The 25,617-nt window shown below is 44.6% G+C and overlaps 1 protein-coding gene across 4 annotated transcripts in view; it reads left to right on the top strand.

Moving 5' to 3' along the window:
* ENOX2 (ecto-NOX disulfide-thiol exchanger 2) overlaps positions 1-25,272 on the top strand; it is a 50,116-nt gene extending 24,844 nt beyond the window's left edge. For all 4 annotated transcript variants that reach the window (XM_055817856.1, XM_013297491.3, XM_013297485.3 and 1 more), the window contains 11 exons: positions 831-1,037; positions 2,702-2,935; positions 3,541-3,753; positions 5,348-5,454; positions 12,863-12,977; positions 14,649-14,830; positions 16,789-16,896; positions 17,717-17,773; positions 18,962-19,070; positions 20,604-20,689; positions 24,671-25,272. In XM_055817856.1, the coding sequence (XP_055673831.1) occupies positions 831-1,037; positions 2,702-2,935; positions 3,541-3,753; positions 5,348-5,454; positions 12,863-12,977; positions 14,649-14,830; positions 16,789-16,896; positions 17,717-17,773; positions 18,962-19,070; positions 20,604-20,689; positions 24,671-24,802 (1,550 nt within the window). In that variant the 3' untranslated portion in view covers positions 24,803-25,272. The remainder of the gene's footprint in view (positions 1-830; positions 1,038-2,701; positions 2,936-3,540; positions 3,754-5,347; positions 5,455-12,862; positions 12,978-14,648; positions 14,831-16,788; positions 16,897-17,716; positions 17,774-18,961; positions 19,071-20,603; positions 20,690-24,670) is intronic.
* The last annotated feature ends 345 nt before the right edge of the window (positions 25,273-25,617 follow it).

Here is a 25,617-nt window from a genome sequence, read left to right on the forward strand (position 1 = left end):
GACACCAGGTAACAAGTGCATAATCCTTCTCAGCCTTCATGTGCTGAGTTGGGGAGGGTTTCACTGCACTTGCCAGGTGGGCACCTGGGCATGAAATGAGTTTGGTACTGGAAAAACACTTCTCCACATCACAGCTGTCTCATGCAGTCTCTTTTGTGTGCTGTAGGGTTACCAGGTGGGGAAGTGAGTGTACTCGGCAACCTGCTTCTGGCAAACTAGGCTTAGCTTTCAGCCTGCTTTTGTGTTCTGTGGTTCATTTTAGCCATACAGGTAAAAAACCACGTTAATTCTTTCTATACCTCTTGGTGCTATACTATTTCCTTCATCTCTTCCTTCTGTAATATCTTTTAGTCTAAATTTGGTTCATGACCTTCCCTTAACAGTAACATTTTTGTACCCTTTACAGACTGCTGTATAGTTTTTTACCCTTTAGGATCCTCGCTATATGTTTTCTATGTATTCTTTATGTTAGGACAATCCTTTAAGCTGTGCTTGTGTAGCACCTCCCATGATAAAGTTTTGAGGTCCTGGTGCTGCTCATGTTCTACAACAGGAGCTCAAGGGGCTTGCTTGTGCTAGGGAGAGTGTTTGGAGGGCTTCAGGCTTTGAGACCTTTTGTTTGGAAACAGGCTGGTAAACATACTTATTCTTGTATAGTACCTCAGCAGTGCTATAGATGTGCTGCTTGGTGAAGTCGAACGCGGTGTGGCTGGGTATATGTTTGAAGGAAGCCAAGAAGGTGTGGTCATCTCAGGAGGGGTGGGCAAATGAAAGGAATGGTGGTGACAAACCAAAAACTAACCTGATCTGTCTTCTCTTGCTCTCTTCAGATCTTCCTCCTCCAGCAACAAGAGAGAGGCCTCCAGGGTGTAAGACAGTGTTTGTTGGAGGACTGCCGGAAAATGGAACAGAGCAGATCATTATGGAGGTGTTTGAGCAGTGCGGGGAAGTCATAGCTATTCGGAAGAGTAAGAAGAATTTCTGTCATATCCGCTTTGCTGAGGAGTTCATGGTGGACAAGGCACTTTATCTTTCTGGTAGGTGAATTTCTGTCTCAGGTGGCAGCTTAAAATTCTGGGACAGAGATGTAGTGACTTCTTTGTAGTTGCAATAATAGGCTTTGTTGTAATTGGAAGACTTGAGTAACGTGTCAGTTTGCCTCTTTTTCTGCTGCTATTGCATTTCTGCTTGAATACATGAGAACTGCTCTTGATAGGAAATATAATAATGCTTTATGACCTTGGGTACTGCAAACCTCTACAAAATACTGGGATGAGGTACAGTCAGTGTCCATCCTCATCTTACCTGGATAAATGTCCAGCAGATTATGTAGATAGTGCTTAAGAGTCCTATCAAAATTTGCAGTTGCTCTCAATTGCTTGTTAATTGGATAGTCTGCTTGACTTCTATCAGTACTTTTTTCTCTCTCTTTTAGTCATCAGAGCTGAGACACCTGGGCTTCTTTTGCCTAGGGAGCCCCTGCTCTGCATCTGTAGGGTTTTAAGAGGTTTGTTTCATGGAGGTGAGAGACCACATAGATGGTGTTCACAGACTGTGTAGCTGGCAGACTGTGCGTTTCCAGCCAAGCCCACATTTGCTCTGCTGGTTACATCTGCCCTGAGCAGCCTGGGCTTTCCACCTCACTCTACCATTCTAGAAAAATACAGTCGTACTTCCTATTTCCATGCTAGAATCCCTTCCAAATGTGTTCTTTCAGTATATTAATAAACCAGGGTACTGCCTCCAAAGCTTGTACTCTTTCCCCAGAGATGAGATTGTCAAGATAAGATAAGATTGCTGTTTAAAATAGTGGAAACTTTTCTGTAGTCTGTTTTGACTGACTGTAAACATTGTGTTTCATTCCAGAGACTGTGGAAGTCAGTTAGACTTGCAGTGCCCCATTAGTTGTATGTCTCTGTGGTTGCCGCTTCTACATAGCCAGTACAGCCTCTTTAGCTGCAGGTGTTCTCTGCTTATAGCTTCTCCTGCTCAAAGCCATGGTCATACGCACAGGCGTTAGTGTTTTCCACATGCAGGCATTGCTTCTGGGTTTGTTCTTTGTACCAAGTCTCTCTGTAGTTCATATTTTCTTCCATATATCCCACCTGTGCTTTTCTTAATCATAAAGGAGAACCTTCTAGCATGTTTGTTGTGAAACTCCAGGAAAGGAGTCCTGCAAACCATGTTGGTGAGAAGAGTTTCCGTACATTGGACAGGCACATTTGCCAACCTTATTCCTGCTCCCACTGGATGATGGGGGCTTTCCGAAGATTACAACCATCTACCTGCTGCCGTCTTTGCTGCACCTCATGTCTCATGCCCCTCTTCCTATCCCCAGCTTCTGGAGTTTGAAAATGTGGAAGAACCTAAAGCAGTTCTGCCTTCCCCATGTAAACAGCTGGGCATAGTCCCACAGCCTGAGAGGTTATGTGAAGTTAAACAGTTGCTACTTGAGACCCAGTACCTGCTAGTGTTTAGAAGAGGAACAATACATGTAAGATCTTGCCTAGCATGTGCAAAACACAGGCAGATAGCAGCAGACCCCCTAACAATGTCTCCTTTTCCAGCATCACTCTCTGTGCGTGAAACTCTTCTGATTAGGAGCTTTCTGGCTCTGTAGGAATGAGATGGGCACTGGTGGGTGGCTGGAGCCCAGGGTGAGTCACCTGTCTTGTCTGAACACTGTTGTCATCACTGCCAGGCTATCGCATCAGGCTGGGCTCCAGCACTGACAAGAAGGATACTGGGCGCCTGCATGTAGATTTTGCTCAGGCTCGGGATGATCTGTATGAGTGGGAATGTAAGCAGCGGATGCTGGCAAGAGAGGAGCGCCATCGCAGGAGGCTGGAAGAGGAGCGCTTCCGCCCACCCTCCCCACCTCCTGTCGTCCATTACTCCGACCATGAGTGCAGCATTATTGCTGAGAAACTGAAAGGTAAGTTGTTCTGTAGGTCACAGCCACTCTTCTGCGTGGATGCAGGGACAGAGATTTGGATTCTCCAGTGGTTGTCTTGCTGAACTGAAATGACAGTGCCATCCAGACCTTGCAGAGCCCATTCAGACTGAGTGCGCAGCCTGTGCACAGCAGCTCTCCTAGCCATCTCTTTTTTTCAGAATCGTGTTTTTTGTAAAAACATACTTGAGTACAACAGTTTCTTCCAAACCACTTTTGTTCATGTTAAAAGGGCTAGTGTTAAGTCCTAAGACCACCTTTGAAGCCTAAGACCCCTGTATGGCCTCATTCTTTTGAAGCTGTAGGCTATTTTGTTTCATGAAGGAATGCATCTGAATAGGCATACGAAGTTTTCCAGCAGGTTTCTAGCAGCTGGTCCTCCTCTTGTTGCACCTCAGCTTGACATTAGACTTACCTTCGTTTGTATAGCCTTGTATTCAGATAAGGCTGTGCTTTCAAGAACTGTGATTAGCTGCCTGAAGTAAGTTGACCTTGAAAGAGCTCTTCAGCAGTGCTAGGGAAGGGGTCTGAAAGCTGCACAAGTGACCCTGCACTTCTTGGTGTAAAGGTGTCCTTTCTTGCTGCAGATGACACAAAGTTCTCAGAAGCCATCCAGACCTTGCTGACCTGGATAGAGCGTGGAGAAGTGAACAGGAGGACCGCCAACAACTTCTACTCCATGATCCAGTCGGCCAACAGCCACATTCGCAGACTGGTGAATGAGAAAGCAGCTCATGAGAAAGAGATGGAAGAAGCTAAAGAGAAATTCAAACTTGCTCTCTCAGGGATTCTGGTTCAGTGTGAGTAGTGCTTCTGGGCTGAATGTTGGTTGTCTGTTGTTGTAGGGAAGACACTTAATTTCTAGAGTCTGGAGAGGCCTTGTTGAAAGGGCTCCAGGAAAAGAAGTAGCAATCACTTCTGTGCAGCTACAGTTAATTTATAAGCATATATCATTAACTTGGCAGAAGTTTCTTGTGGTACTTTTTACTGGAGTAAGAGTTCGCATGGGGTGGAGGGGAGGAGAATACGAATTCTTAATTTTTTTCCCTCTTTTAATTATAGTCTGTTAGTAGTTCCGTCATCTTTTCAGCTCCACTTCTATGTACAGACAAGGTAAGTTCCTGGTAATCTGGTGCCTCAGCGAAGTGTACAGGATTTACTCGCCAAAGGTAGGATGTAGCAGTGTTCCTAACACCCAGTTCTCAGTCACAGATGAAAACCTGTTGCAGAACAGCATTTTGAATCTGGGTCTTTCAAATCCTAGTACTTTATTAAACCATGAAATCAAGGAAGAGGCATGGGCTGTATTAGTTCTAGGATGTGACTTACAACAGTTCCTCAAACACTCATTGCCTCTTACACATCCTGTAGTAAGTCTGAATTATTTTTAACTTTTTTTTTAGAGTACCTTTCAGGGTATCTTTTCCACAATTGCACTAAGTCTCCTTGAGCCCCTTGGCTAGGTTGTGAACATTCTTAACTTTTGGTTTTATATTCAATAGTTTTGGCTGTTATTTGTTTGATACTTGATTATTTTTTTATTATTATTAAATTCAATTGATGGTAAAAAATATGGGCACACGGTCCAGAGCGAAATACAGTAAGCACTGCAGAGTAAGTAGTAATAGACAGTAGCATGCAACTCCACTCTGTAAAACAGCTGTTGATCTCAGCCACTCTTAGATTAATCTGAGTAGCAGAAAGCTGATTTTGTTTCCTAAGAATGATGCCTACTACAACATCACAAGCATTTTAAAAAAAAAACACAGGTAGATGTGCTTTCTGCTGTAGGATTAGCTCTCATCCAAGGAGAGGCACTTTGTATTTCCAAAAACCTCTGCAAATTTTCTAGAGAAATAGAAGGAATAAATCTCAGGAACAAAAAAAGTTGATAGCTGATGCCAGAATCCTTCTTCTGTAGTGCATGCAGGCAGGATGCGGCCATGCTCAGGCTGAGGCACTGTTTTGGGACTGCACCCGCTGGGCAGAAGAACATCCAAAGTGCCAGCTTTCACATTTGTACTTAATCATCCCACTTAAGAGAGCAAGTGCTACCTGGGTGTACTTGTTACACTCCTAGGCAGCCTTGTGCAGTTATTTGAATATTTTTTTTCAGCACAACATGTGCCTGCATTTTTTCCACTTAAGAGCAGATGCTGTTTTCCCAGTTGATCGTTACTCTGTGAGCGTTTTGACACTGGCCTGATGAGGTCCACTCTCTTCTTTCCAGCCACAGAGTCCCTTTCCTGAGCATAGCTTCAGCACAGTACAGTGTTATAAGAAAAGGTTAGCTAAACCACCTGCCTGATTCCACTTTTTTACTCCTTTACTCCTCTTGTTCGCCCTCTCTGGATGATATTCTGGCCTGATTTGACTGCTGATTTGATACTACAGTCGAGCAGATAGTGGCCGTGTACCATTCTGCCTCCAAACAAAAGGCTTGGGACCATTTCACGAAAGCTCAGCGTAAGAACATCAGCGTGTGGTGCAAACAAGCAGAGGTTGGTAATTTTTTATTGTGTTAGATCCTCCAGCACAGTCTCTTTCTTGTCAGGATATTGATGTTAAGTTTGCACAATGCTCACGTGCATAACACCACCTTAATTCACAGTGTAAGATGGGAATTACTGAAGGCGTCTCTTGTATTACAGGTAATAAATTTTCTTGGTATTTGTGTTACTAGTAGCAATACATTGAGTTGTGGATACTGATTGAAGTTGTGTACAGTAATAATTATTGTTCTGTTTTCTGCTGTTTTTAATGTTAAAGCCAAGGGATTTCTAAAAAGATGTTAAAAAACCCCACACCCAACCAACAAACCCTAAGCATCATCAGAGATCTATTTTATCACATTTTTATTGATGGAGTTGAGGGAGGATGTTCTCATATTTGTGTATGTATCCCACGCAGCAACAACACTAGCAAAATCCAGGATTTAAAGATGGCGAAGAGGATGGGGTTGATGGAAGAAGGCATGTCACTCAAACCACTCTTCCTTCGAGAGGAAGAATAGTTCTCAGTCCCTTATCTGATCTTATCAAATCTTATTGCAGTCAGGCACAATGTCAGAAAAAAGAAAGCTAAGGTAAAGAAAGGCTGTCTCTTGGGAAAGTGATGCTTTTGGGAGATGTTTGTACTGGAATCTGTGATGAAATGCATGCTGCCTTCTGTTGCCTGCATAGTAGGGATGTCACACTGCTTGGCTGCATCTGGCAGCGCAGCCCATCTTCATGTTTGTCTGGCCTGAGGAAGAAGGGAGGAGATAGCTGTGCTCCTGACCACGTGGAGGGCTACCAAGAGTAGCAGAAGAGCCCCGTGGTGGGTCTCCTAGTCAGAGCTAGTCTCCCCTGGAGTCTCACTTCTGTGTCCCTTCCCTGGGAACTTTAGTGCTCAAAATGGTAACAGAAGTATTGTCACCCTGAGGTATGAATAGTCTTGAAGGGAAGAGCAAGAAATGGTATTTTTCTTGCTAATTGAGCTTTTAAAGTAGGCTGGAGCTTGAATCAGTTTTTACCACTGACAATAAAGACTTCCCCAAAGTAGTAGGACCCAGATCTAAAGTGTAGAAAAGAACCACTGTGAAAAATACCTGCCTTTTAACCTAATCCAGGGAGACACTGCTGCGTTTGGAAATATTCTTTATTCACTGCAGAAACACTAGCAGTTTGGAGCTGACCCTGTCATTTGTATGTCAGAAATCAAGCAAAGCAGATGCTTTTCCATCTCAGTATAACCTTAAGAAGGTTTCCAGTGGGTTGCCAGTGTTCAGCAAAGCCATGCTGGGAATTATCAATTTGGATGCTGTGGTTGAGGGACTGGAAAGGAGTTGGGCATTTGGCACTGTTGTCTAAGGGTTCCCGTGACAGATGTGTAAACGGCTGAGAGGGTCTTGTCTGCATGCACTGTCAATTAGTCATGTTTGGGCGAGAAACCCTACTCTGCCTGATAGCTTTGGATTTTTTTCTTTGTTTCAGTACCCTTACTTGGAAAGCAAAGGTTGCTGACTGTTGGACCTCGTTGTGTGGCTTTCCAGAGCCCTGTGCAGCCAGTAGTGAATGTACCATCTTGAGATGGGGAAAGGGAAGGCACTGACTGAAGAAGTGTTTGCCTGATGTTGCCCAGTAATTCTCTGGAAGACCAGTTTTTGGCTTCCAGTTGTGGATTGCACTCAGTCCTTCTAGCACACAACCACTGTGCAGGAGCGTGCCGGTGTCTGTGTAGGTTAGAGCTGAAAGTCTGGACATCCTTCATGACACCCACCTAGGTGAAAGCAGTGGTAAAAGGCAAGTGTTTTCTGAAGGGCTTGTTTATTCCTAGGAAAAAGGATTCTGACATGCAAGCTGTAGAGTAGCAAATGAAGAGCGAGATGAGCTTTCAACCACAGCATCTTGTTCAGTTAATCTTTCAACGTGATGCTGAAATCCTGCTCAGCTACTCTTTCTCAGATCCCTCCTCTGCAGTAAGCAGATGTCTGCCTCAAAAGTAGAGCCTCAGAGCAGACAGCACATATATTCTACCCAAATCCCCACATTATGCCATTCCATCAGGCATGTACACAGATTTCTACTGGGGATTTGAGGGATAGGTTAGACTGAAGTTGCCTGTGCAGTATATCAGTGCCATGTGGGGTATCCTCATGCATCTGGAAGAAATGACTTCCATCATCATTTCTTTTCTGACAATGCTCAGAACAGGAAGACGAAATGGCATGGAAATATTTTAAACTATTCAATTTCCAATACATCTGTATTGGATAATGAAATGTTAGATGTGTCTAGTGATTTCTTTAGGTAGCCATGACTCTGCAAGAACACCAAGCTCCCAGAGCATTACTTATGATAGCTCTGGGGGTGTCTTTATGTTTTCACCATTTCCTCTTGCAGTGCTAGGCACTGTGTCTCCTGAGACCTACGTGGATCCTCCTGGTCTTGTCCCAGTGTGAAGCAGAGGAGGTTTGCTTAAAACACCTCTGAAAACATTATTTTGGATTGGTATTTTAATATGATTAAGGCTAACATCTTTTTTTAACTGAGCCTGTAATAACAAGTGTCTAAAAAGAAATCTTATTCTGAGGCGTATTATTCTGTGAAAGACATAGGGTTGTCTCATTCAGTGCATGGAAATGAAAGAAGCAGATCACCATATACTTCCGTGTAGGAGGGGGTCTTATAGGGTTGGGTTGCTTTTGGTGAAACAGTAATTAATTCAGCACGCTTGTATGTTAGTGCAAAATGTTGGTGATGTACATTATCATTATCTAGTGTATGTTAACATTAATCTTTATTGAAATGATGATGCATTAATATTCCAATGCATGTGTAGTGTTAGCCAACAAAAAAGTACATCAAGTAGCTGATTAAACCTCTTGTCCATAGATCTCACCTGCAAAGGCATAAATGACAGATTTGAGATGAGAACGTGATTTATAGACAGGAGAAACTGATTTTCTGGAAAGAGATTGTACATGTGTCATTCTTTCTGTAGAGAAAGAGGTCACGTATAAGAGCTATATGAGCTTTGCTTTCTTTACCTTCATGATATAGCAATAAAGAACATTGAACTTCATCACGTTTCTGCTTCGCAGACAGAGTTTTCTGTTTGGTTCTGCTAGGTTATATGTCAGGAACTTTCATGTGTCTACTTATGAGATTTGACTTCCAGGCTGCTTATACATAGAGCCACAGAATCACAGAAGGGTTTGGGTTGGGAAGGACCTTCAAAGACCATCTAGGCCAACACCCCTTACCTGGGCAGGGACATCTTTCACTAGATGGATGGGGCTTTTAGCAACCTCAACCTGACCTGACCCTGAACACTTCCAGGGATGGGGCATCCACAACTTCTCTGGTCAACCTGTTCCAGTGTCTCACCACTCTCATAATAAATAATTTCTTCTTTATGTTTCGGCTAAATGTGCCCTTTTTTAGTTTAAAAAACAGTGCCCCTTGCCCTGGCTGTCTTGCTGATTGACTGGATGCTAAGCAAAAATGAATTCCTAATCAAATACAAGAATAAATGCAGTTTATTATATTACACTATAATAAAAGAAAACCAGCAAGCACTATGATAAAAGGAAACAGTACTAGTTATTATGCACGATATGATAAAAGAGCAGTAGGGGCAAAGAATCAGATCATTACTGCAGAGCGTTGCTGAGACTAAGAAAAGGATCAACCACCACTCGCCACCTTGACATCATCCATGCCCACACTTCAGCTGGGAAGCCCCGTTGTAGCCAGCACCAGGAGTCTCTCAGTAACTGGGAAAATTCCTACGTGGTGTGTCTGCCCATAGGTGAAGCTTCTGTGTAATATTCTGTCTAATCAGTGTAAATCTTCCTGTGGTTCAGTGTTTTTTCTCAGGTGTTGAGTTCCGTATTACAGACTTGGAAAACAAGTCTATCCCAGCAAAGCCAGAAGTTGTCTTTCACCTTTAAGATTATTTAACATCAAAAGTAAATCTGGGCAAAGCTGACAGGCTGGTGATCTGTGATCACCCCTCGGTTGGGTATATGCAGGCTGCCTTCCTATATAGCTGCAGCCTGAAAATATCTGTAGGGTTGTATAATACCCAGCCAGTGGCCTTCTCATAAAGTATAGGTGATCATTCTCCATGTTGGAAAACTCTAAATGATTTTGTCTTTGCGGGAAGTTTCAGGCTGTGATCTCTGCATGAAACTGCACTTCTGGGGCTTCCCAAATCCCACTGAATCAAACCTTTTGTAGTAGGTAAAGTTTTGTTTTATACCTGATAAACCAGGTGGAGTCTGATTCAGACCATACCTCTGCTTAGAGCCCTAGTGCTCGTGCTCTATCCTGCTTATTGAGATTGCTTACCGTGACTGGGGTGGGAGCACTCTCTCCATTTGGAGCTGTCTTTTGTTCCAAGGTAAGTTCTCCCGGTGGGAAGAAGCTGTGAGACCATTGGTGATGCCTCTTCCAGGAGTACTTGCTGCTCAGCTCAGCCTGATGGTCTCCCCCAGCATAGGGTCTTCTCTTAAATGAAGGTGGACCCACAAGATGCATCTTCTTGGTACAGCTTTGGGCAGAATTTAATCCTGTGGGTCCCTGCATTGGAGGAAAGCCTGGTGGGCAACTCAGGGAATGGGGATGTGTTGGGGAGTTGTTAGGTTAGGCCAGGGTTTTATTTTTATCAGTGATGACTTAAGGTGGTTTTCCCAGGCAGTGCCAGCATGTCCTGTAGCTGCAGGCAGCTCCTTAAGAAGCCACGGAAGCTTGAGACCTGGTGATACGGTAGCTATCGGCCAGCATGTTCCTAGCTTAGGAAGGGCCTCATTCCACTATTTGGCTTCTCAGATGCTTTTTCCTCTCCCATCCAGGGTTCCCCCTTGGGCGCAGTCAGGGTGCTGGTGAACTGTGGTATAGCTGCTGTGCAGCCCGGCCAAGCCTGGCCCCGCTGGGTGCTGTGCTCTGCACAGCCTTCTCCAGCTTCAAGGATGCTTTAGGCTTTCAGCTGTTGTACTGGGTCAGTTAAAGACAGTGGGAAGATTTTCCTTTGATCTTCAACCCAGCTGCTGTTTTATGGATTATTTTAGGGCAGGCAGCAGTTGCTTTGCAAGTGTAGCCAGTGCTGCCCATCACACTGTGGGACCTGCCTTGTTCTTGCCTGTTCCACGGCGCTGTCCCCAAGCTGTCCATCCAAGCTGAAAGAATGGTTGTTATCTCTGTTTGGGGGATTGTTGGATGTGTGCTTGGTGCTGGCCAGCAGAGTTTTTGAAAGTTTCAGGCCATTAGAGTAAGAGGTGGACATTAATTTTATTTCATAAGTAAATCTTCTATATCTTTTATCCTATGGTTGTTTCTGGGGTGGTATAATCCAAGTGAAGTTGTGGTAAATTGACAGCGGGTAGGGACACTTGGCTGCCTGTGCTAGCCTCTAGTAAGTATTCTTGACATCTCCATCTCCTCGAGTAACTGACCGTTGGTTTCTGAATGTTGCTTGTCCTGCTCTGCAGAGAGGATGGAGAGGCTGCACTAGGTGTTTCCTTGCCTTGCAAACAGGCTGATACGTGTCTGTGCAGAGCTCTGCCTTTGCCCAGTGTGAGCTGGCTGTGGCAGGGGATCTTGTCTGGAGGAGCAGGGGAGGCTGGCTGGCTCTGCCTGGACGAGGTGAATGGAGCAGAACAACGCACACAGGCAGGAGCTGCGGTAGCTCAGGGACTAGCATAGGAGGTAGCATCCCTGTTCCTTTCTGATCCCTAATGTGAGCCAAGGCTCTGGCCGAGAGTGGAGAGGAACCCAGCAGCCAGAGGGAGAGTCCCTGTGGTGGAGGCTAAGTGCCAGTGGTTGGCACAGAGGGAGAGAAGCTTCAAAGTGCACCAGAATTTGTAAGAATCGGGAGGTGGCTGGGCTGTCTTTGGCCTCTGTCTGCGTACTCACAATTTTTGCTTCTAACTGGCATGACCTCTGTCTGGTAGGTTTTGTTGTAGCTGTGCAGCTGCATGGAGGAGGCATGGAGCTGAGAGGAATGGACTGGGCAGCACGGTGGGTCATGGGTATGGTCATGCTGCAGTGGGGCAAGAGAGGTGTGTGGGGTCGTACCAGCTGCCATGTAGGCCAGTGCTTGGAAGGTGCAGGATATGTTGTGTGGCAGGAGAAGGAAATGCCAGGGAGACGTGTCACCTAGCAGCTACGTGGGTCGGGAGGGGACATCACCGGTGCAGGTGCTGTCGCAGGTGAATTATTAAGAGAAGTCATTGTTGTGAGGTTAACTAAAAGGGTTTTATTGATGATTAAATGATGATCAAATGATAATTAATCGATGATTGAATAATTAAATGGTAACCAAATGGCAATTAAGCAATAATTGAATTGTAATTAAACAGCAGTTTGACAGTGGCAGTTTGACAGCGGTTAGACGGCAGTCAAACGCTCTACTACTTACTACACACCTCATAATTCAGCTATAGCTGGATATGTAGATATACATTAAAAGTGTTGCTAGCTTATAGTATACTTTTAGACATAATGTAAAATGTCATTTAACTTGTTATAGATATTAGATGCTGGGTAAAGGGTCCCTCAGCCTTGATGGGTCACCCTGAGAGGCATCACAGCTGTGCAGCCTCTGCCATTCAGGAGAGCTCAGTGGGCTTGGGGGGGGTTACAGGTATTTGTAGTGTCGAAGTGATGGACTCGTAGTCAAACACCCCCTTGGTGTAAGCGCAGGGGTGCAGCTGTAGCCGTTCTAGTTTGGTCTAGTCCCAGCTCAGGCTGGCACTGTTAGCTCCTGAGAAGGCACGGCTTAGCACAATTTCTCACAGCTCACACAGCTGGGCTGACTTCAGTCAGGCATACGTGTCTGCGATGGCTGAACCCACTCGGTGGGTGCACGCATCGCGGGCGCTGAGCTGGAGAGTGTGGGGTAGGAGCCCAGCAGGGAAGAGGCAGGGCAGAATGGCATCAGGGAAGGGTAAGAGTGGTACCGCCCTTGGGTGTGTGGAGCTGGGGGTGGCACTGACAGCAGTTTGTGGTGGCAGTGGGTTACTGATCTAGATGCAAGGAGCAAGGAGACATGAGGTAGTGGTCCAGTGGAGCTTACCAGGTTCAGCAGCTGAATGTAGGACAGGCACGTGGATGTCAGGCAGGGCAGATGTGGGGAGAGGGTTCACCGAGAAGCTACACTGTGGACAAGGCTGGGTGCCTGCCCTGGGGGAAAGAGTAAAAGGGAGATGGAAGAGTCAGTAAAACCAGTAGCACTGACAGATTGACTCATGCTGGATATTGTCTTTGATCTAAGTCTGTGCTAATTTTTTTTTTTTTAATTGTTTCCCCTTCCTTGTATCATGGAGTCGTGTTTTGCAGACTTAGATTTCGGCATCTTTTTACCCAACCAATCTGTTCCTTGTAATCTGTATTTTAAAAAAACACTCTACTTTCTGAACCTTAGGAAATTCGTAACATTCATAATGATGAACTAATGGGTATTCGAAGAGAGGAAGAAATGGAAATGTCTGACGAAGAAATAGAAGATCCATCAGAGATGAAAGAAACAGAAGAATCAGGTAAAATCACTTTTTACAGCTCATAAACAAAGTACTTGTCTCTTCAGTGGTTTCTTTCAGAAGCCTCATTCTGACTGTTTTGTACCCCAGCATTGTCACAGGCAGAGCAAAATCAACTGCGGTTACCTGGAGTTGTTTTCCTCTCGGTGTCTGGTTCTGTAGCCAGTGTTTGTCACTCCTCCCTGCGATGGTGAGGGTAACCTAAAGCTGTGTGTAAAGCTAGTCCCTAGCGAGACACATGGCGTTCATGGAGGTGCACGTGGAGGAGCTGTAAGCTCCCTGCCACGTGTGCAGGTAACGGCACAGGCGCAGTGGTGCTCAGCTGAGCTCATCTGCACAGCTGCTCTGTGCAGAGTGCCCTGCTTTTGCAGCTACACCACTGTTGACCTGAGGTGTCCCATTTCAGTGTACCGCTGATGTGTCCCCAGTGCTGGGCAGACATTTACACAGCAGCAGGTCCCCACCTGAAAAGTGCTGGGTTTCAGTGGTGCTCTGAGCATTTCACTGGCAAACAGGCACAGATCTTGTTAACTGTGTGAGTGTCAGTGATGTTCAGGTACATTTCCCACTGCCATGGGCTGTTTATCAGCTGTCATTGGAAGGCTTTTCTTGCCTGATGGTGGTCCCACATCCCCCTCACTGTTCCTAAACTTGCCAGTGCAGTGTACAAGCATGTTTGCATGTGCATCTCTTTCAGCTGTAGTAGAAGCTTAGAGAGTCTTGCCTGACCCTGCTCTTTGCGGCCAGACGATGAATGGCAGCAAAGAGCAGACGCAATGACCAAATGACCAGGCAAAATTTCCATTCTTTGCATTCATAAGGAGCAGGGGTTCACCCTGGAATCTGTCTTTTTTTTTTGTCCAGATCCATTCTAAGGAGTTAATTCATTCCCACCTTGTTTTTCTGGTATGAGGAAAGCAGTTTTTCATCTGCTGAATATTGCTAACTGTTCTTTCTTTGTGAAACGTGTAGCTGTGCAGAGTGGGATCCAACACATACTCACTGGCTGGGAGAATGAGCAGGGATGATTAGATAAAACCCACCCAAACCCCACCTTCTTCCCATGCAGCGTGTCTTGTCTGTCTTCCCTGTCTTCCAAGTACAGTGTGCCATTCCCAGGCAAACATAACTTTCACATGCTTTGGCCATGGCCCAAGTACCAAAGGTTAACAGCAAGCAAGGCTATGGGATGTTAAGCTATGCGCTCCACATCATGGGTATGTTTTGAAACCTGCTGAAGCTCTCTTTGAAGCTGTTGTGTTAGATAATCTCATTCCTGGATTCATCAAGCCGTGTATAGACACCAGACTGATGCAGGTGTTTCAACCCATGACCTGATGGAGACATTCTTCTAGATGAATGTGCCAGTGGAGCCTGTCCCAGAGTCTTTCAGCTTTGCTGGTTAGGAAACCTGCTTCCTTGCCAGCATGGTCATTTCACCCCAATATGTTCTTTTGCGGCTTTTTTTTTTCCTTCCAACTTAACTGCATTCGCTACTGAGTGTTGCTGTTTGTCCAGAGGAGCTTGTTTTCTAAACAGATACTGCAAACGGTCGTCGGGAGAAATTCATTTTGGTACTCTGGATTTGTAACTGGGTGCTGAGGGAGAGCACCCAAGGACTTCTTTCCCGCAGTTCTTTGACTTTTGATCCCTACCTGCCTTCTTCTTCAGCGCTGGTATCACAGGTGGAAGCACTGAAAGAAGAAAATGACAGTCTGCGCTGGCAACTGGATGCCTACCGGAATGAGGTGGAACTTCTAAAGCAGGAGCAAGGCAAAGCGAGCAGGGATGAAGACACAACCAAGGAACAGCAGATGAAGCTTCTCCAGCAGGCTCTGCAGGGGATGCAGAAGGTGGGCCCAGACTTTTATGTAGTTATGGCCTTGCTTCCAAGGCAGATGGGCTGTGATGTGGAGCAGAAACACAAACAAAGGCTTTTTGGTTTTCAGTGCAAATGGGTGCAACTTTCTATCACTTCCAGTGTTGCCAAAAAAAAGCCAGCCAACCAACCATTCAAAACAGTGATTGTGTATGAACTCATAAGTCACATGGAACTAATCTGTAGTTTATGGATTCCTTGTGTGCTCCTTGCTTGACCACACTGTGACTCCCCAAATACTGTGTCTGTGCTTACCAGCTCCATAACCATGTGAGATCCTGGTTACCAGCATAAGCAAGAAAGCGGGAAATGCCAGGCTTGCTTTGACACCTTTTCTGAACTTCACTGGGCTTTTATTCTCATGGAAATGTGTAGGGCTTATCTTCTTGTTTGGGATTTCCCTGTGCTGAATATTGAGTGGCTTGGGTCCTCGTAAACCTTAACAGTAGCCCTTGAGATATTAAGCCAAACTGATAGCCAAGCACATAGAGCATGTAATAGTTCACGTAAGCATCTTGTTAAAATAAGAACCTGCAGCAATGCTGTGAAGGCTGTGGTTATCCTTTGGATGAATCTGATGGAACCGGTGTTTGTGATGTTGGAGCTGGCAGGAAAAGCCTACTGTAGTCTCCATCTTCAGTGCAGGAGGAAATGGCAGGAATTGCAGGACAACAGATTTCCCGTTTTGCAGGTGTCAGGCAGGTCAAGTTTCTATTTACACTGCTGCCAGGATGAATGGTGCTGGGAGAATACTCTGGAGGGAACTGCCTTGGTGAAAAAAGATGCTATTTGTTTGTAACTATTAAGGAATAACATGAATATTTTTTCTTCTTCTCTTTTTTTCTAGTTGAGGGAGGAAAAAAGTAAACAACTGAATGGGGATGTTTTAAGCATGAAGAAAGCATTCACTGAAATAGATATATATGTATCTTCATTTGATTTAGGAAAGCTGCTAGGCTAGTGCCTTTACCATATTAGCGTTTAAGCTTTTCTCTTCCTGGTGACTTGATCTTGCCTGTTTCTGAGAGGCCCAGTGCTGTTAGCAGTTTGAGCACTGTTTTCTTCTGCCTCTACTGGGAGATGAATCATATTTTCCCTCTGTTGCCTGTGTTGGTTTGTTCAGTTAGGGTTTTGTACTCATCTGCTTTCCCTGTGGACGCATTCAGGAGTACAAATTTGCTCTGAAAGCAGACTGTTACATCCACAACCACGGCTTGGTTCTTGTTGATAGGCACGGGGTTGGGCCTTAGAATTTCATTCTGCTCACCTCTGAGGTGTGGGTTGTGATTCCCTGCCCAGCCTTTCTCCTGAGCTTTGCTACTCAAGGGATCACACAGCTTGCTGTGGTGTTTGTCGCAAGCACCTTGCCCCACTGGGCTGATGCCCAGGGCAAGGAGCAGTCATCACATTTTTCTGCAGTGTGGACTTGTGCAAATAATAGTGAAAATCTCCTTACTAGTAGCTGTTTCAGAGTATTTTCTTAAATTGCAAGACACCTCTGTATTAATGTGGGGCTGGAGATGTAGGAGGACTTTAAAGTGACTTCTCCAGGTCACTTGTGTCTGTGCTGCTATTTCTTGTGTCCTGATGGTACGGCCATAGTGTGAACCAGAGTGGGGGAGAGGAGGAATTGGCTTTAACAGGGGTCAGGCCCACAGTCTAGTGCACAACACGTGTTATTTCAGGGACAATGAAGGTTTGTTGATGATGGAATTACTGCCCCATGTTTGCGAAGTCATGCTTTTTTTGTATGCTTACAGGCAAAGACATTTCTAAGGTACATGGTAGAAACAATTTCTGCTTGTTGTGCACAATCTTTTAATTGTTCTGAATATGATCCGTCTTCATGAAAAAGCCCTTATTTATTTTATATTCCTTAAATAGTAGGAGGTAAAAGGTGGTTAAGAACTGAGTTTATCTTTTCTGTTCCAGCATCTTTTGAAAGTGCAAGATGAATACAAAAAGAGAGAAGCTGAGTTAGAAAAAGTGAGAGAAGAAAAAGTAAAAATGGAAACATTATTAGAAAGCCTGAAGGAGCAGGTACGTGCCATCCCAGTGCTTCCATATTCTCAGTAGTAAATGTACTCCTTAGATTTTGTGGTCCGTCACGAGCGCAGTGATGGACCTCTGTCCTTCTGCACTCTTGTAGAAGATGCCTAACACTGTCTTAGGAGCAGTTGTCTTTGGAAAGCTAGAAAAAAGTACCTGCCAAATTGGAGGATGTGTGTCAGTAATGAACTTGCTGATTGCTTCATGTACCAGTGAGACAATCTACGTAAGCAACTGTATAAATAAAAGATTAACTTTCATTTATAGTATACAGTACTTATAATGTGCTTTTCTGTAACCTGAGCTTTAAATGATAAGAAAAAATGTCTCAATTATCAAACATTAATTTTTAGACTTGCATTTTAGGGATGGTGTTTTGATTTGATCTCCATAAAACACTATTGTCAGTGCTGTAATATTTTTATGCTTGCTGGATTTATTCTGAACAGAAATGCATACTGTTTCTTCTCAGGTGTGATCCACTGTGTCTCTTGATTGTGGATACGTGTAGGAATCTAAACTTGCGTGGTCCTCTCTATAGCACAGACACAATTATATGGGATAGACAAGGAACATTATGTGGCGCTTCCCACTGAGGACCGTAGTGCCAAGTGCTAGGTCTGGTCTCAGATTTTCAATCTGTAGCCCCATCGTTTTGTGCCACGAGCTAGGGAAGATAATGTCTTTCTAGTTACTAAAACTGGCTTTGTATTCCAGTAATCTTCAGCGCAGGAGCTTCAGTGCCTGATATCAAGGAACAGAAATAGCAGACTATCATCAGTAATCTTTCCTTTTCTTTACCTATATATAGCAAAGCATAGCAGATGAAGAGGACAAGGAGAGAGATGCAATTGATGGTCAAGGGAATGTAAGTGGTTATTTTCTGCTGCTTCACTCAGAATTCTTACTGGGGGAAGTAATGACACCTCATTGTAAAATGAGCAATCTCTTAAAGTTTGGTTTGTTGTGAAGTCTCTAAGCATGCTACATACAGGCTGTCCTTATGTACAAATTAAAATCATCAAGTTATCCATTGCTAGCAACATGTGGCTGGAAGAACAGTAGGTGTTGGTGTGAAAGATAATTTGTTGCACTGTTATTTCAACTAGCCTTCAAAAGTATCTGTTGGACTTCCAAGAGAAAGTAGGCAGTGCATTTCCAGTATAACGCTGCTGGCTGAACTGTGGTCCCTGTGCTAGCCTGAAGCTAGTTCCATTTCCACAGTGCAGACCTTTATCTCCTGTAGAAGCAAATTATAGCCTGCTTAGGCCAGGACTGCAGAGGTTCAGTCCTGTGTAGTTGAGAACTGCACTGGCATAAGAAGCTAAGTGAACCAAAGGGCTCATTTAATTCTGTCTCTGTTACTGGCCCAAGTTCAGTCCTGGTGACTGGAGGCTATTTCCAATTATAACTGTCTGTAGCTCTCAGACCACAGGGATTTTGCATAAAACTCGGGAATAAAAGAAAGTACTGCTTTTAGTGCACCCACCAAGTCTTTACATCACTGCCAGTCTTGTGTTTTTTCTTGGGATAATAAATTATGCAAAATTTTGTTTTAATTCAGTACCACAAACTCTGGTCAAGGACATTCTGATCCTAAACTCTTTGCAGCCGTTGGCCACTTAGTTGATCATATTGCCTCCGTTTAGGCATCTGAAAAATAAGCATCTGCATCTGAATTAGTCACTGTAAGGCTTGCTTTCTAGTCTGTGTTTTCTTTTATTATTTATAATAAAGCCCTTCTAGAGCAGACGTCATACCAGCAAACAGGGCTGATAAAGTGTGTTTATCAGCATCTTTGTTGCATCTTACTTAACTTTGTGGGCTTTTAATATAACTTGATAATTCAGTCACAGCAGCATGAACACAGCTGTGCCTTGTTGGAAGCATTTTGCAAAATAAACAGTAGATACAGCAATGCGATGAATGCAGTGACTCACAGAAATGGGAAAACAAAGATACAGACTCTGTCAAGTCTGACTGGGCTGCTGCTTGATGTGTAAGAGTGCCTGCTGTGCCGTTGGTGCGTGGAACAGGCCCTGTGGTTTTTTTGCAGGAGAGCAGTACATCCAGAGTTTGTGCGTGCAGCCAGGAGAAGGAGTGTCCAGCTGAGAAGACGTTGAGCAATAGTCCTGTGAAATCTGAACGAGAAGTTCTGTTAGTTGGTAAGTTCTTTCGATGGGCTTGGTGACAATGCTGGAGACCTGAACTGAGTGGGACTTACTTCAAGGTGGCCTCACAGCTCCCTCTGGACACCCCTTGTTCCTTTGGTCATGCCAATGGAGGCAGGAGTCCTGGAACCAAGGAAAGCCTCAAGCTGTGCAGGGGTCAGGATTTCACCTAATGTATTGCCCATGTGGAAATCTTGTGCTGTACCCCTTTCAGTCAAAACCACACACGTGTGAAGTGGGCTTGTGTGTAGTGACAGTCCAGGTCAGCATGTATTGGAGTGCAAGTTGCTGTTCTGGGAGGCATCGCTGAAGGTAGTAAGTTAGAGGGTCTGTCTTCATTCAGTTAGAGCCTAATTGACCTTACAGGATCCTAAGCAGCGTCAAAGGCTCAAAGACTTTAATCACCTCGAGTGCTGCAGCACCTTACAGTGTGGATGGCACTTGTGGACCCACACAGCAGTAAGGCACACCGTTAGGTCAGGCGTGGTGTGCTGCGGATCCCCAGCAGATAAGCTCAACTAGTGTTAGAAGATATAGCCAGAGAGGAATGAGGGGTTGGAGAAAGGTGGCAGGGAGAGAAGTCCAGGCTCAACGGAATGAGAAGTATTGCCAGCATTTTCAAGTGGTGCTCACAAAGGGATTGGTGACCTCTGATTTACAGCACAGGTGTGTCTGCTACCCTTTTTATTTCCTCTCCCCTTGCCTATTCCTAGTAATATTGAAAAATAACCTAATGTGGCATGCTACAACTTTTTGGCCCAAAGCACTGGGTAGTTGAGGATTTTCTGGAGCATTGCAAAGGAGAAACAGAAGTCCTTGCCTTGCTGGGTGGGACAAGGCATTTTCTTTAGTTCATTGTCACTCAGCCAAGTTCTCCTTAGCCATCCCTCTACATCTGATTTGAGAATAACAATAAATCATTTATTGTTATGCAGGTGGATCTGTTTGTGCCAGGTCATGGGCTGGTTTCTGCATTGGGAAGGAGGAGACTTTGGGGAACACCTTTTTCTGCAGGTGATGGTCAGAAATGCAAGTCAGCCTTTTTGATATGCAGTGCTGGCCATGAGCTGGAAAGGACCCTCTTCATGACAGGGTGCAAATGTGGTTTGCTCTGTTTAGCTGAGTGCTGCAAAACTGCTGGGGTGGGACACACGTGCCACTGCTGCTTTCCCCATTTGCCTTCTGTCAGTTCCTGCTCCTTGACCTTTGATAGTATAGCTGGAGGAGAGCTCTGCTTTCCCTCTCCTTGGGCCTTGCTTCCCTACAGGTATGGTAATCTGTGTGGTTCATCACTGGGCGTGTTACCAGTACTCGGTGAGGAGTGAGAGTGGTGAGGTCTGTTTTAAGCACTAACCAGCTGTGTTGGTTACCTGTTGTTTCCTTTACAGACTACGAGCCAAACCTCACTGTACTTACAACCAAAAATGCTCAATTAGGTCCCTCTGTGCTGAGCCAGCTGTAGCAGAGAGCTGGTGTTCTCAGCTGGTTCGTCTCGTGAAATAATGTTTGATGTGTTCCTTTCCCCAGGAATAATTTCAACATTTCTTCATGTGCACCCATTTGGAGCAAGCATAGAGTACATCTGTTCCTACCTGCAGCGTCTGGACAGCAAAGTAGGTGTACCGACGTACCGGCACTTCCAGTTCCCTGAGCCAGCCTGGGCGATATGTTTGTGCCCCAGGTGTGTCCGCTCTGTGGCTGGGAGGGAGCTCCCTGGGAATGGTGCTGGAGTTGGACACTAATAACTGGTGTCGATTAACTGCAATAATTTGCTGGGAGAGGACAAGGGAGGGGGTGAACTTAGAGTTACAGAATGGGTTGCATTGGGAGGGACCTTTAAAGATCACCTAGTCCACCCCCTGCTGTAGGCAGGGGACCTCTTTCACTAGATCAGGGTTCTCAAAGCAGCCCAGCTTCTGGCTTAGCCCTTATGCAACTTTATGTTAACCTAAATACAGAGTAGAGGATGATGTTCTTACTGCAGATATTCATGCTTTTGTAATTCAAGAACACTTTGATGGTAGTAGCTGTGTTCTGCAGGAGTGAATTCCATCTTTACAATCTCCATCTAAAACATATTTTTGTTTATTCTGTTTTAAGTTTGCTGCCTCTGTTTGCCTTATCCTTATGACCTCTAAGGAAAAGAGCAAACAACCCACCTCTTGCATACTGTTTATTATCTTACATCTGCCATGCCACTGTTTATATATTCTCTCTAAACTGGACAGTCATATTGTTTTTGTGTCTCTGAGCAAAGTTTTTCAGTATCTCTGATCTTGTGGCCCTTCACTGAGCCTTTTCTGTCTCTGTTTTGATACTGTCAGTGAAGTAATTTTTAGGAGGGTGCTGTGCAAGGGCCTTACACTACAAAAGCACAAACACTGAATCACAGTCCCTGCTTACAGGGGTCTGTGCTAAGTGGAGGGATCAAGCCCTGCATGCAGGGGTCAAGAAGGGCAATAATAAAAAAAAGCAGTGCTCGTGCATTTTCCTTAGTACAACCAGAAGCTGCTGTTCCCTGCAGTATTTCTGTGTATTGCTGGCTTCAGACTCCTGTTCAGAGTAAACAGGGAGGAACTGTGCAAAGGCTATTGAATGTTCAAGGAAGTTACGTCTTGCTCCTCTACTATACTGTTCTTCAGTTGTCTTCCTCAAAGTGTCCCAGGAACAGGATTCTTACTTACAGTGTGGGAATCATTTCTTCTTTTTCAGCTGCTTTTGTTTATAACTTACTGTTTATTTTACCCCATTCAAAGAAAGAGCAACTCTCTGGCCTGTGTTTTCCAGGCTCACTCCAGCCTTTTAAAGACATCTAATAATCTGTCTTCTCATTCTAGTTCTGAATTTGTTTTGCAAACAGCTGCCTTTATTTTTCTTTAGAACTCCTAAGGAAATGCCATTGTATCATTGATCTGACTTCTGACACTTCCTCTCTGGAATCTACAGCACAGAAAAGGGCTACTAGAAGTTTCTACAATAAGCTTGGCAGAAAAGCCCTGTGAAAAGTATATCCTTTAATCTCTGCAATGGCATCTGGTCTTTTTATTGTTTGCTGACACTCAGGTAAACACAGCAGGCTGCTGACTTGCCCAGGTCTTTTGTGCCTGGTCTTTTGAAAGGAGGTCTTCCCATTTCTTCTCCAGGTTGCATCTTAGCTCTGTTCTCTCCCTCTTGGTTATTGCAGGAGCTAGGTATTAGCTAGGAGTGTTGCTTATAATGTCTAGCAGATCTTTGGGCTTGAGGTGAGGTAGAAGTTCAGGAGGAGCACTTGAAAGCCGAACCAGGTTTTTTGATGCTGCCAGCAGGAGAGGAAGAGGAATGTTTTTTCCCTGTTCCCTGCCCACCATTCTCACCAAGAAGGCCAGCAGACAGTGCAGAAATTAAAATAGAGGGTGGTTTGAAGCCATGAAACAGTCCTTACAGAAACAGTCTGCAACACTCTGGGCATCGCGGGTGCCGGGCAGTGTAGGTGATGTTTCTCCCAGGGTGTCCACTCTGTTTCATGTCTTAGGTTGGACCTCTGCCTTACCAGACTTAGTGCCGGCGTGAGCTTGTGCTCTTTCTCTGCCTCTGTCAAAATGTGGACTGTTGTTTTTGCCTGATACCAGAACAGCACGATGACAAAAGTGCATCCACCAAATGCAAATCCTTCTTGCAAAGCAGATGCTTTTGATCTTTGTCACGTTGGGCACACTTTGAAAACTGTGGACCTGCAATTACTGCCAAAGGGCTTTCAGAGGAATGCACCTGTGCACTAATGAGGGCTTAAGAGTGAACATTCTCCTCTCTGTGTATGTTGTCTTCCCAGTGGTAAATGGTACCCTGTGCTTTGGAAGTAAAAATCTTTTCTCCCTGGCTAAGTGCTAGCTCAAAACTGTAATTCGTGCTGGCATACACAGAAAGTACGTGAATCAAAAGAGCAATGTAATGCTGCCTTGGGAAGGTCAGAGTGGAACATCAGTTTGGAAGCATGGTAGGGGCAGTGACTCAAGATTATCTTCTGGAAAATCCAGTGATGCATTGTATTGGAGACAGTGAAGTGGGATCAGGCTGGACATTACAGAACGTTCAAGCTGAATCCACCGTGGCAGGGGTGAAAACGAAACCAGCAGGAAGGAAGCACTGCTGAGGTATGCAATCAGTACACACCTAGCTTAAAGTACAGTCCTTGGAAACGCACAGTGCTGCAAGTCCAGAGCTACAAAAACTCTGCAGACTGTAAAGGGAATTAAAAATAAGAGACAGTGACTGTGGTAGGTCAACAGAAGATGTTACATTGTGCTGCGTTCTTGGAAAATATCAATGTTCTTATTCAAAAATACATCCTGATGCTCTACCTAACCAGGAGGTAGATGAGTTTATTGTGCAGGGAAAGCTCTGAACACATGTCAAAGCAGTCTCAAATGCACAGCAGAAGCAATCGTGAATTCTTGTGAGTATAATAAATAAGGTTTTAATTTTTCTGCTGCCATAAGAAAACCGTTGCAGGCAATTGAATATAAGGTGGACATGGTCCTTGTGCTCTTTATATGTCCTGTAACTGTTAGTGTGCAGCATCTTAAAGTTTATTCACATGCTGAACTTTAATTGTATGTAGTATATGCCTGAGCAGTCAAATTTACAGGCCTTCCTGCCGATGTGTCTTTGACTTTTGATGGAGATTCTATAGCTGGTGTGTGACTGGGTAAAGATGCTGGCAGGCGCATGCCCTGCTTCAACCCCACCAAAACACTACAGAGGCTTTAGTTGCAGCTCAGTGTTGAGAAAACATGTAATTTTGTCAATGTTTTTAGAAGTAAGATTCAGTTGTATGAGATAATGGTGTAACACGTTATGCTTCCTACCTCTTGCAGTGTTACAGAAGCTTAAAAAGCTACCACAGAGAGCGCTCCCTGAAGAAAGGTGCCACCAGTCATCTTGAACAGCGGCAGGGTGACATCCCTGGGGCTGTGCCAACCCTCTGGTCTGGTTCAGGACAGGAATTGGGTGGATCATCCTCCACCATGGGTCACTCTCTGAAACAAGAGTCTGGCTTGACAAGCCTTTAGTCTGACCTCTAGCAAATCTGTCCATCTTCTCCGTTTAGTTTTTTTTCTGCAGCGATGTATTGTCCAGATCTTGTGTCTTAGCTCTGTTTGAGCAACTCCTGTGCTGTTAGGGGCATGGTAGCTGCGCTGTACAGGAAGGCTTGTGACTGTTCAGAATGTGAATGTAAATTCCCTCTGTCCCTAATTTCTATACCTAGTAACTGAGAATTCTGTTCTTGAAGCAGAGGTAAAAGTACTCAGTGTTCAGTTACTTAAATGCTTGGGAGTTTTTAATTCTTTATCTTGCATTTCACAGTGGAAAAAACAAGGACAGTCCTTTTACCCTTGTTTCTAGTGTTACGTCTGCAGCCATCTTGGCCCAAAAAGTGACAGTAGCACAATTCATGCCGCCCCAAGGTTATCACCGTGTTTGGACAGTGTGTCTAGGGAAAGCCGTGGTGTACTTTAGCAATTAAATGTGTTTGAGCTTGAATATCGCCAGTCATTACAGGGCTTCCATAACCAAAAGAGTTCATTTTTAGTGAAGCTTTCCTTTTGTTTTCACAGATTTGCACTGCAGAAGTGGAAGTTCTCATGACTCGACTCCAGAACACGTTCAGGCAGGAGCTGAGTGGGGTTGGGGCCAGTCTAGAGAAAAGGTGGAAGTTTTGTGGCTTTGATGGATTGAAAATGACTTGAGCTTTGACTTAACACTGAAAGCAGCAGCAAGATATGTACATCAAGAAAACCTGGGATGCCTCTTTCCTCTGTTTGTGATGATTATCTTGCACGCATCACGGACTTGGGTGGTGTAAGATGTAAGTGAAACTAAGTCCAGAGCAGCACTGGAAGAAACTTCAAGTTCTGTAGCTTCTTTGATCAGTTATTTGTTAACAGGCAAGTGCTGTTCAATATATTTTGTGAAAGAAGTTCATGTCTGATATTTTTAAGCACAGTGTGTTGACTGTATGTTTTGCTAATGTTGTATGTGTTTTGTGTGCCCAAATTTCTCATCCTGCACCTTCTTTTTGCTGGTAGGAACAGCCATAGACTGTCCTCTGAAGCAACAACAAAGATGCATTTTCTGGTTTCTAGAACCACCAAAAGCACGGGGGGGAAGCAATTTTTTTAGACATTTCTATGATTAAAACCGGGTATGTTTAAACAGATTTGGGTGGCTCGGAGTTCTCTAAGCCAAACAGTTGGTTCTTTTTCATGCTGTTTTCTCTACTAATGGTTTAACAGTTAAGCTAAGATGAAGGCAGTGTCTCTAGGAGCCGTGTTTGATTATGGCAGGGCCACTGGTGGTCTGTGCATCATAGAGTCAGTCTGTAAATAATTTTTTACATGGGAAGGTTATTTAGTTTTCCATTGATTTGGGTGGAGCAGGGAGCCTACATCCAACCCCTGTTTTAGTGATGGCTTACCACCAAATTTCTCCACCCACTTTGCTTTGGAGACTGAACTTCAAGAAGCGCTACAAGCAGCACAGACTTTTCTCCTGCTGGATCTTC

The sequence above is a fragment of the Falco peregrinus genome, chromosome 13, assembly GCF_023634155.1.
Source record: "Falco peregrinus isolate bFalPer1 chromosome 13, bFalPer1.pri, whole genome shotgun sequence".
Taxonomy (NCBI): Eukaryota; Metazoa; Chordata; class Aves; order Falconiformes; family Falconidae; genus Falco; species Falco peregrinus.